This window comes from Ixodes scapularis, unplaced genomic scaffold, assembly GCF_016920785.2.
Source record: "Ixodes scapularis isolate PalLabHiFi unplaced genomic scaffold, ASM1692078v2 PGA_scaffold6__148_contigs__length_123643588, whole genome shotgun sequence".
NCBI classification, from domain to species: domain Eukaryota; kingdom Metazoa; phylum Arthropoda; class Arachnida; order Ixodida; family Ixodidae; genus Ixodes; species Ixodes scapularis.
This window is the reverse complement of record NW_024609881.1, coordinates 49,723,043-49,735,212: the sequence shown is the minus strand read 5'-3', so window position 1 is coordinate 49,735,212 and position 12,170 is coordinate 49,723,043. Positions and strand designations below refer to the sequence as shown.

Here is a 12,170-nt window from a genome sequence, read left to right as displayed (position 1 = left end):
GGCGCAACCACCTCACCCCACTTCACCCCACTCGGAGAGTTCCTTCGAGCTGCTTTGCGCTGGTGTTCGAGCTTCGTAGATTGTTGTTTTGGCAACGGTTTAGTGAACTTCGCTCCGATTTAAGCCATACAAGGGCTGTCATAGCAGCCCTTGATCACATTGTCAAAGAAAATGCCCCTTCTAAGCAAATACAGACGTCAGACGCTGATTCTGAGCAGTTGGCAGCGCCTGTGCCCGACTCGGTAACCACTGACCTGAAAAAACTGAAAAAGCCTTGCGCTCCATCTCCATCCGTGACATACTCTGGTCTGGTGTACGTCGGTGGCTATCTGGTGAAATTCATCTGTGAGTTTGGGTGCGCCGCCTGTGTTATGGTGACTACGAGTAACAGAGGTGATCCTCTGTTCGTCTTACTGCAAGGCCAGGATAAAAGCGGACTTTATTATCCAAATCCTGGGTTCCTCGCACTTCTGAACAACATTGTTGCTTTTTTTTTAAAAGCTGTTAAGCACCTTCCGCGTACAAATGTGCACGAAGTTCTGCAACTACTCATTGCACCCTATCTTGAAGACGCGCCAATCCTAAGTTACCCAGGGGGCATTGACAACAGTCACTCGAAGCGCTTGGCTGGTTTAATTTGCAACAAGTTCCTCAGAATACTTCTGATTAACCATGCAAAGGCGGTCACGGGCAGAAACCAAAAATCGGCTGGATATGTGCACAAGCCCTCGGGAAGCACTTTAGGCTGTAATATGCACTGTGCGAAAACTGTACAGACTACTACACCCTCGTGTAGGGCACCTGACCGACTTCATAAGCGGCCTATGAAATGATGATGCAGACCACGGCAATAGATAGATTGGGCCTACTTACATTTCACGAGAGTGTACGAATTATTTATCATTTAAAGTTCCTCCATGTAGAAGGGGTCTGTCTCCTCCTGTTTTTGAGTTGCAACAGGGGGCTATGTTGCACGTTTTGGACTCCCAGGCGACTAGGGAGAAGGAAGTGACGTAGGTGTGAATGACGTATCTTAGCAGCATTACGCAACGCGTCATCAGCGTCTCCACCAATCAACATCCAAAGAGCGTTGTTGACGTCACTTCCTTCTCTCTAGTCTCCTGGGAGTCCAAAACGTGCAACATAGCCCCCCAGAAGTCCTGGAGGTAAAGACGAGTATAGCTCTTCCGCAATTGCATTCGCTGTCTCTACTTACTACCTTTTACTCCCGAATGTCTCGGAGATGTGCCTCAAATATTCACCGTTTTGGGCTCATCAGAAGCGCATTAGATGCTGGCTCAGGGTCTAAACATAAGGATCAGGTGTCAAAGGCAATAAAAATTTCATCCGCAAGTTGCGACAGCGCTGAGATACACTGTCAGGCGCGCTCTGTGCAAACGGCAAAGTGTAGCCCAGGGGTAAGGTGACAGCGCCCCCCGCGAACTGCGGCAGGAGCTGGCGATTGCCACAATTGCATAGGCCGTAAGAAGAGAAAGAGAGGGCGCGCTTCCAGTCCGGCCGTGGTGGAGCTCGTGGAGCATACCATCATTCTTTGAAAAATCTTTCGCCACTTTTGAGTGTGACTCCTATGAATAGATATTCGTGGCACAAAATCAAGACGCGCTGCACTATTCATATGCAATGTTCATATCTTGCGCCCTGTTATCGCGCATCAACTCCGAATCACTCGACAATCACGCTACACTGATGGTAATTGTTTGTTGCACGTCCATATCATGCTTTATGTTTTTCCTTTCAGGCTCTCGAATGGAGCTATTGGTGGTATGTACAAGTTTTCATTACTCAATCGAATGTCAAACAGTGAAGCTGGCAATCTTCCTAGCGTGAAATAAGATCACTGACGACAGTGAGAAACCACTGATCGGCTCGTAGCCCGGGTCATACATAATCAACCGTAAAAAAAAAAAAAAAATAATAATAAACAAAAACTTTAGTTTTTGCTTGGAACACTTTAATTTGGAATATTGAAATATGCACATCACAAAGAAACATGTGCACTAAAGAGGTTCTAAATCCCGCGTCAAATAGACTGTGTCAATGTCGTTTTTGTAATGCGGGCGTGTCGTCCATTCCTTGCCATTGACTTCTGCGAGAACGCAGTTGACGTAAAGTCGGTTTCACGCACTTGCGTTTGGTTGCAAAAGTGTGCGCTGTGCAGTCTTGTGATCACTAGAGACGAGGAAATACACTGGCGTCACCTATTGGATAGCCGTGGGAGGCTCGTAGATTTCGTATATTTACTGTTTCTTTCGCTCGTTGTTATTTCACCACGGGCTCGAAAACAATTTTGACAATATTATTAACCACCATTTCTCGTAGATAGCACGTACATTCAATCTCGTGAGTACTGCGAAACCTTTAGTCCGGTGAAATGCAGCTCCAGGACCGCCTCATTGGTGGCGACAGCGCTCCAGTGGGTTCTAGAGAGTCAACACTTAAAAAACGAGGAAGCAACTGAAACCACAAAGAGCGCTTGCACATTAATGGCGGACACCCACGCGCCAGTTGGTTGCAAGTCGGAATGCGTTGCGTTGTCGAATGGCGTGGGAAAGCTGGAGGAGGCGCCTAAACGCTCGCAGCCGATCAACGCTTGCGTCAACTGGTCGTAGCACGTATTACTAAGGCGATCCGTAAGACACGTGACCCCAACCGACCAACTGGAGGCATTTTGAAGCATAATCAGGCGGTGATTTCTAGTCCTATGTGGTTACAAGAGCTCGTAGCCCACGCCACAGAAAACAAAGGGCCTGTTAGCAGATGCCCGAATCGTACCTCGAGGAAAACACGCTGATGCGTGGCGAGAGTACGGGGCAATGCAGAAGACACGCCGGCGGCAACGCTGACGCGATTTATGTCGCGCTGCGTGTTTGCACCAGTGAGGACGTTTGGGTGTGCTTTGGAGGGGGAAAGAGCGGGGGTGGGGCTTGTTTTCTAGCTCATATTGTCGTAGTGCAGTCGATCGAAGGAACCAAACGCCAGTGTGCGAAGCCTTCTGATTGCCGTGTCTCCTTTGGTTGATGAAGCCCCGTCTGTCTCGTCAGGATGCTCAAATTATTGCCACGTGTGCAAGGACAACTCCATCACCACTCAAACGATGAACTTCGGCCGAATTGGAACATGGGAGCCCCTAGTAATAGCTCATGAACTGGCACACTCGTGAGTATACGATCATATTTTTGATCGAATGCTTCGAAATTATCGGCGCAGTGGCTACCAGGAATATCAACAATTGCCGGAATTCAGAACTGTATCTCGTGTTAGTCTCGTAGAGTGCGGTGTCATCATGTGACGTACTTCCGGATCGAAATCTCGCCAGGCGCCATGTTGGAAAACTTTCGCTTTTTCTTGTTTTATCGATGGTTTTCAGGCTCGCTCGAGTTTGTTTTGTACCGGGATCGACTGTGCCAGCGAGAATGGTCGGGAACATAAAAGAACGTCGGTTGGAACATGATGTTTCTACACACCGGTTTTCAAGTTAAAACTAGCCGGTGCTCGAAAATTTGGCTCGTCGGCAGGCAAAATAGTCCCGGAAAACACTGCAAAGCGGTACTAAGAAAAAAAAAAAAAAAAGAAACGGCACAAAATAAGCTTAGTTTATGCGCCCGAAATGCACTGGCCTGTCGCACTTAGTTATGTAGTCGACGGAGCCACTCGCTATGCTTGTGCTTTTGACGATCACCAAAAATGACGCAAACAACTGAGTGTCTGCATGGAAACTAATGGGGAAAGATTGCCTAATGCTGTTCATCAACATGGCGGGATGCTATTTACCGGACATCAAAAAACGTTCCGTAGAGCTGCCCATCTAACCAAGCGCAAGCCTGAAACGCGGAATTTACCATGTTGGCGTGGCAGAAGCTGCCAAATTTCGAACACCACACAAAACTTTGTTCCGAAAGTACAAACAATGAAAAGTTCCTCCAACGTCGTTGCAAAAAACGTTTTGGTTCCCATAAATGTGCCAGAGATAAACGTAAACAGAAGACGAGCTTAAAACTGAGGACACAACCTAAGGGTAGGTGGTGGCTTTCGCAGACCAATTAGAGGCGTAAAAAAAAGCCACAAATAGAGAGACATTTGAGATTAGCCCGACTCTACACAAGGTCGGAGACTACAACGGTGAAGAATTCCTTACTCGCTTAACGGGTGCGCTTTTATAGTGAGGCCCCATGTCCATGTTTTGGTATGTTTTTTCTTAGCTTGGGGGGGGGGATGGGGGGGGAGAGGGGGGGGAGGGGGGGAGGGGGGGAGGGGGGGGAGCGGGGGCCGGATTATGACGTTTCTTACCGATTCGGTGTTTTTTGGTAACTATTTTCAATGTCGGAGAGATATTTGACTTGCGTGGGGCACGGGGAGGGGATTCCCTAAAATTGAGGGTGACATCCGCGTGACCCCACACACTTGAAAATGTTTCTGTACCGATAAGAAAACAAAACCAAATATAAGATGTGCAATTTCCAAGCAAGAAGAAGCTTCGCAGGCAGTTGTTTGCGCACTGTGTTACAGGTTAGCGCAAAATGAAGCCGTGGACAATGATTTTCTTCAGGAGTGATGCTTGCATCTTTTTTTTTCCATATTGATAAACACGACTTGAGTTTTTAATTTTCGGGGTTTATCGGTTTGTATCAAAAGCAGAGAAACCTAATTGAAGCATGCACTCGTAGTCAGTTGCCACATTAATGGGGAACACTCAGAAAGACGGCAAACGCCGCGGTGTTGCTCTTTCTCCCCTGCGTGAATGGGCCATCTGCTTGCGGCATCAGCTGGACTCTGATTTAGGGTAAAAGGAAGTACAGACGTCCGCAGGTACAAACGCCTCTGGAGCCACCGTCTGCTACCGGAGTGTGAAGATTGCCTCACAGTCAAGCTTTCACGTAGCTGCCAGCTTGGCAAAACATTATTTTTCCAGCCTGGCCCAAGCAAAACATTTACCATACAAGGTGACCAAAGAAATTTTTGTCTGCTTGCGAGCGGCAACTTGCGTTTACCGGGAGGTTTTATTGCGTAAATTATCATACCCTGAAGCCCCTAACCCTAATTTCTTCTAAAACTACGTGGTCATTTGAGCAGAGTTCAAATTGGTAACCGCCCAGTGATTCCTACGTCTGAATAAACGACGAAAGTGAAGACAGCTACGAGAATTACCTTCTCCCCCTCCCCGCGTTACAATTCTTAATGGCGTTTGGGGCTCTTCACTTTTCTAGTAGCTTTATGGTTGAAGGTAATCTTGAGACATTTCGGAAAATCCGGTTCCGAGGAAAGTTCTTTCGGATTCCATTTATACTTCGTTTCACTCTGAAGGCGACCGCAGCGGACGCTATGCGGAGCCCAAGTTCGTCTGTTTGTAGACACAGGGGTTGCGACGATATCAGAACGCCAATCACCTAATGACTGATCGAAAAAATAAAAAGAAAGCTACTGGGTAGCCCTCGAGGAATCTAGCATTCGGGTCAACCCACAATCAAGAACCAATCAGAGCTCGGCGTCGTTGTGACGTCACAGCTACCCCTGTTCAAGACGCAGACACACTTCCGCTCCGCATTGTAACTGACGGAGCCAATCAACCGGCGCCAAAAGTGCATGGTCATGGCGCTCGTCGTCTTTGTGCGTATGACGTCACCGGTGGAACCAATCACACAGTTTCTGCGATATTTGATTTTCTGTGCGTCTCATAACAAACGTATGTAACTAACGTTTCAGGCTCGGAATGACTCACGAAGGAGAGCGTCCTGTGTATTACACACCGGGGAAGAAAGGGCTCCGTTGCAGGAAGCAGGAGTTCGGATCTGTTATGGGTTCCGGCAAACCACCGCACTATTTCTCGCGTTGTCTTCAAGACCAGGCGAGAGGATGTCTGATGTAAGACCACTTTCGCCCATCATATGTACCGTGTGTTCTTGTTTTTGTTTTGATCCATAAGTCGAATTGACGTATAATTCGCACCGCTTTACATATTTTGTATGGCCGGCGCGGCGAAACTGTTCTGAAAAGCCCGCATGTGTGTGTTATTATGGCTGTTTATGTGTAATCGAAAGCAAGTTTCAATATGTTTGTCAATTGTTCAAACGAGAAATATAAAACCGTGGCAGATATCCCCAGTTAAAGTCCATACTTGTAGCAAACAAAAATGGTTGGAAGTTTGTTACAAATCAAGCGACGTAAATTATACTACTACTAATAAAATGACACTTTTTTATGCAGCTGAAAACACGCGGTATAATGTTGTTAGCATTCGCAGTACGTTGGTGCTCGTGTCACTAACAACTTAAAGGATTGTCCGGTAAAATATTGTCTTTTAGACATGAATATAAGTTTTACTGTACTTTTTTTTTTTAGGAATATCATCCGCTCAATATCCGAATTTTAAATTTTCCATTACACAGGCAGTAATTTAATCTTAAAGAGAGCACAACTGCTCAGATTGCACCCGCAAAAGGCACACGCGGTCATTCCATGCCAAAGCAGACGCGGCAATGTTATCGTGTCTGGGATATGTACTAAAATATAGTTTGGATAAGAAAGCCCCTGAACTCCAAGGACATTATTCTTTTTTTTTTTTTTTTGTGAAAATATAAATATTATTTTTTTCTGAAATGATTTTCTAAATTTCTAGAATGTGATGAAACCCATGTAGTTAAGAAAAACATACTAATATAAAAACGATTGCGTACCACACAAATTTAGGTGGGTGCTTAATTACTTAATAAAATGACCTTACACCAAGATAGAAATATCGAAAGACGACATTTTGAGTTCAAATATGAGCTCCAAAAACTAGACTTTATAAAATTTCTTTATTTTCTTGTTAACTCTGATTGGGGTGTTAGCTACAAAACTATTTTCAACTGTTACCTTAAAACGAATAATTCTATTGCTTGTATTAAATTTTCAAAGCCTCTTCTCGTTGCGTTTTAATTAAATTACAGAATATCCAGTTTATGCAGAAAAGGCCATAGTGAGAGTCTGGAAAGGCAATGTAGGCAGCGGTGCCCACCACTATCGAAATAACCAAATGTTAAAGTTACCTCATATGTTCCACACACACAAAAAATTAGAAAAGTGCTTTTGTAGTTGCTGAGAATTTTTTTTTTTTTGTTCTTTTAAGATGAGCTTTTTCGATTATTCCTGTCCGCGCCCGTTTCCTAGTCGGGCGCCGGCCAATTCCTTTAAGAAAGGCAGGGCATGGGTCATTTTATCCGCGCTTCTAGTTCCGTGATTGCTTCTTCGTCATTCTTGTCGGCTAATGACGGAATAGATACTTTTCTAAAATCCAGTCGAGCAACACTGGCGGTCAACATTTTTCGGGGGGACAGGGAGCGTGTGATTGGATGCGGGACCTCGCCGAACGGTACAACATACTCGTTTTAGTGCTGGACGCCGATTCAATATTGTAACGCGATCAATCGCTACACTTTAATCGATAAACGAGTCGATTAATTCGTTGCTTCGACACGGCGGCATGATATCTAAAAAGATGCAAATCTATACACGCTCTAAACGAGCGCGAGTTTGAGCCGCCGTTGCCGATGTCGTTTTCTTTTAGCGCGATGGCGGGCCACTGAAAGCGGTCAGGCTTCTCAGAGGCCTGTCCGCCTCTGAGATGAGGTAATGATGAAGTGAAGCCAGCTGCCTGAAAAGTTCTTTAAGTTTTTCTTCTTAGTATATTTTGCAAAAGTCAATCATGTTTGAACGTGCAGCCTCATTTAAAAATAAAAGTAGTAGAACAAAAATAAACAAATAAAATATTTTTAGACTATATTATGGATCTCATAATTACTCTGGATGACATTTATGAGCGATACTAAAGTGACCCACAATGAAGTGTAAAGGTAATGGCTCCTAAATTGCACAAATAATGTAGTAATGCGAGTATTTTTTTTTACTTTGTACCGGAGTTTCTAATAGAAAACGCAGCCGATTAACCGGTTCAAATTGCATCGCGATTAAATTACTACAGATAATTGACCGAATCGAATAATTGCTCAATTTCACAGGCCGAACCGTTTTCCATGCGAGCTGATCGGAGTTCGCGCCAAAGGCTGGCGCAGCCCTCCTGTACATCACGTGATCAAAGTACATGCGCAAACAATGGCGGCCTCGGATATAACTGACTCAGAAACTACTATTAGGCGCTCAGTTTTGAGAAGGAATTATCGCAACGGCCGGGTATCTATAATGAGATGCTCGGTAGTCGAGACTTCGTGCTTTTCTCGAACTGTCCAGTGATAACGCGCTAAAGCTCACCTGTTACCACTTTCGCTCAAACAAAAACCGTTAGGCATGTAAATCGTTCTCAATAAGAAGGCTCAAAACCAACTGTTCTTCGTTACGTTGAGCTAACTGATTACCTTATTTGTTTAATACTCATACAATACTCCGCCGAAACTGCCAGAAGCAATTTTTTTTTTTTTTTTAAGGAACAGGGTAGAACATGTGTGCTCGACTTGGAGAGCAGAGTAACGCGACGGTCTCAAATTTTGCCCTCCAAGTATTGCGGAAAGCGACCCACGCTCCCGCAGGAGATGAGACGGGCGCAAGCATACGGCAAACACACTCAAGCTTGACTGCATCCCCCCCTGAAACTGAAACGTGGGGCGAAATGATCAAAGCGCCTAAGTTTTACGAGACCTTTTTCTTCGATAATTGCTGAAATGCACTTGTTTTATAGAAGTAAGCCTCGCGAAGGCACGTTTTACACAATATTCTCTCATTTTGGAGCGATGTTACACTGGCGCACTGACCAACTGGATTTTCTTTTTCAGGACGAAGACGAAGCGGTGCTTTGATCTGACGGGGGGCAAGCCACTTTTCTGAGCGAAAACAAAGCCTACCAGAAGTAAATAAAACAGGGATTTTGATTGCGCAGATTGTTTATTTTGTGTAAAAATAGCTTGACGTTTCGTACTAGAACGCTTTAATACCTCCTTTGATATTTTTTGTGCGGGTGTATACAGAGCGTTTGATATATATATATATATATATATATATATATATATATATATATATATCTATATATATATATATATATATATATATATATATATATAAGTCAAAGATGCCCACCGTTTGAGTTACAAATTCGAAGTTTATTACGACGTTTCGAGCAGGTACCGCTCTTCATCAGGTAACGAGTGTACAGCCAGTGAATATTATATACCCCTAAGAAGAAAATGAAGCGAGTAAAGATCAATAGGAAATGAAAATGACGTTGTGAAATCAGGTAGTAGTTCACAACAGCGGGGAAAGAAACCAAAACTTGCGAATGCTTAAAAAAAAAAGAAAAAAAAAAAGCGGTTGGCGGAGAGATTATCCACGCCCGCACAACAAGAAAAGCGAAAAGAAGAAAAAAAGAAAAATGAAAAGTTTTGAATAAAAAAAAAATAAATAAAAAAACACGCGCGCACACACACACACAGGAAGTGTCCTCAAAGCAGGTATAAGTCGTATGTGACCACCAACGCGCCCAAATCCCGAGACATTCGTTTGTGCAAGAAGATCGAAGTTTGAGGTGGATTAAAACTTGGGGAGATTTTTCCTTGAATAATGAGTGGTAGGATGGATAAGTCTATGCGTGCCTGAGATCAACCGCTTGAGCCGCATTTATCCGTTTTGAGGTTCTCTTCGTACTTAAACGTATTAGGGTGTGGTTTAAATATTGGTTGTTAAATTTGAAGATCTCCTAGTGTATTCAGCGTGTGCATTTTGAGAAGCTGAATAACGGAGAGGATCAGCTCTCCAACGAGCCAGCTGCAAACTAAACAGCCTTCCCGGACTTTCGTTAATGCCCTGGTAGAACGTATTCAACTTATAGATAAAATACGATTCTTTTTGCTCTCTTTCCATTTTTGTGCTAAAGCCTCATTCCAAAATTACGAAAGAAATGTGCTCGATTATGTGATTAGGAAGAGACAGGTTGCTTTGAGAGCGGAAGTCGGGGAGTGTTTGTGCGTGACATTTGTGGTCTTTAAAGCGTACTCTGAAAGCCAGATTAGTCTCTCCAATGTACTGTTTGTTACAGACATTACAGTGCAGGAGATAAATCACGTTTGATGTGCCGCAATCGTAGCTACCCCTTATGTTCCACGAGAACTCTTAATTTTTGCTCGCGGCTTTCTTTGTTTCTGAGATGTCCTTGCATACTTTACACCTGGACTTTCGGCATAGTCGACAACCTAGGCTTGCGGGAGTGGTAGTTTTCGGTTTTACTAAGACGTCCCGGAGATTCCTGCCGCGTCGATAGACGACCCGAGGAGCGGCGGTAAGATTTCTTTGAAGCGGTCGCTCTGTGACAGAAGATTGTAATTTTTGCTCAGTAAGTCGTTGATGTTAGGAAGATTGCTTGTATATGTTAAAATAAGGTTAGACTGTCTGCTTTTTTGAGGACGCTCTATTCGGTTGCCAATGATGCCTGAGCGGTCGAGCTTTCTTGCCTTGCTTATGGCGTCATCGGTTAGGTTTGTTGGATACCTCTGTTGGGTTAGTACGCGTTTCAGTTCCTGAGCGTTCTGTTCAAAGTCGTTGTTTTCTGAGTATATGCGCTTAAATCTGTGCGCCTGAGAGTAGAGCAGATTAGTCTTACAGTCTCGAGGACGGCAGCTGTTAAAATGGAGGTATTCTTCTCTATCGGTAAGTTTTCTGCAAAGTTCAATACTTAATTTGTTATTAGCAATTTCCACAATTACATCCAGGAAGTTTATGTACTTTTGTGATACGCAGTGGGTAAATTTTAGCGATGAGTGAGCCAAATTGAAGGTGGCGATGAATTTTATGAGTTAGTTTTCAGTACAGGCCCAGATCATAATTATGTCGTCGATGTATCTTGTGTAAAACAGTGGTTGAGTGGGGCGTTCGGCGGGAAAGGTGGTTTCCAGTTGTTACATAAATATGTTAGCGTAATTTGGCGCCACCTTAGTTCCCATAGCAGTTCCGTGGATCTGCAGGAAATGCCCATTCTGAAATTCAAAGTGATTGTTCTCCAAAACCAGTTTCACCAGAATCGAAAGGACGTCCCCCTCGATGACAAGTGTGCGATGAGCGTGTTCATATGCTTCAATCAGTGCCGCAATTTCGTCTCTGTGGTGTATATTTGCATATAGGGAAGCCACAAGGGTTACGAGAAAAGCGTTATCCGGAATGTCTAGTGGGGCACTTTTCTGCAGGAAGTGCCTGGTGTCTTTAACAAACGAAGAGAAGGTTGGAGGAATGTCCTTGATCAGTATGTCCACAAGACTCGAGATGCGTTAGGTGACTGTACCTATTCATGACACTATGGGTTGCCCGGGGTTGTTAATCTTGTGTATTTTAGGAAGGAGATAAAAGCGTCCGAGTTTGGAGCGGGATGGTTTTGTGGCGTTAAGAGCCTCCTTGGTTATATTGCCACTTTTCTTGTGATCTACTAATTTCTTTATGATGGCCGTTTCAAGACTTTGTGAGGGGTCTGTCGGTAGTTCGTGGTAAAATGATGCGTCATTCGATTGCCGAAAGCCGTCATCAAGATAATCTTGTCTGATCATAACAACTATGGAGTCGCCCTTGTCTGCAGGTTTAATAATTAAATCTACCCTGGCACCGAGTCTTTTTAGGCACTCGTTCTCTGACCGAAAAAGGTTATGTTTTGTCGGTCTTTGCCTCTTCACAGCGAAAATGATTTCGCGTTGCGTGATATTACGTATCAACATGCACATATTAATGCACATGTTGATATACTTATCTCTTCGTGTATTAGCCCTCTCTAGAAGAACTACGATCTTCTAGAACAAACGAATGTCTCGGAATTTGGGCCCGTCGGTGGCAACATGTGACCTATATCTGCTTTGAAGACGAGCCACCCCTTCCCAACCAGAAACTTTCAAACACACTTTATCTTTTGAGTTTTTTTCTTGCGCTTTAAAACTTCTCACCTTTATTCTTTTTTTTTTTCGCTTTTCTTGTCGTGAGGGCGTAAAAAATCTCCCCGCCAATCGTTTTTTTTTTTTTTTTTAATTTTAGCATTTGCAAGTTTTGGTTTTCTTTTCCCCTCTTTGTGAACTACTATCTAATATTTCACAAAGTTATTTCTATTTCCTATTGGACTTTACCCCATCTAATTTCTTCTAGGAGGTAAATACACATTCATGGGCTGTACACTCGTTAACTGATGAAGAGCGGTA

At 43.9% G+C, this 12,170-nt stretch overlaps 1 protein-coding gene across 1 annotated transcript in view; it reads left to right on the top strand.

Moving 5' to 3' along the window:
• Positions 1 to 8,884, top strand: part of LOC120837172 (venom metalloproteinase antarease-like TtrivMP_A) — a 38,591-nt gene extending 29,707 nt beyond the window's left edge. The window contains exons 9-12 of the mRNA XM_042294638.1: positions 1,760 to 1,782; positions 3,063 to 3,177; positions 5,722 to 5,880; positions 8,784 to 8,884. Coding sequence (XP_042150572.1) covers positions 1,760 to 1,782; positions 3,063 to 3,177; positions 5,722 to 5,880; positions 8,784 to 8,835 — 349 coding nt within the window. The 3' untranslated portion in view covers positions 8,836 to 8,884. The remainder of the gene's footprint in view (positions 1 to 1,759; positions 1,783 to 3,062; positions 3,178 to 5,721; positions 5,881 to 8,783) is intronic.
• Positions 8,885 to 12,170: the final 3,286 nt, after the last annotated feature.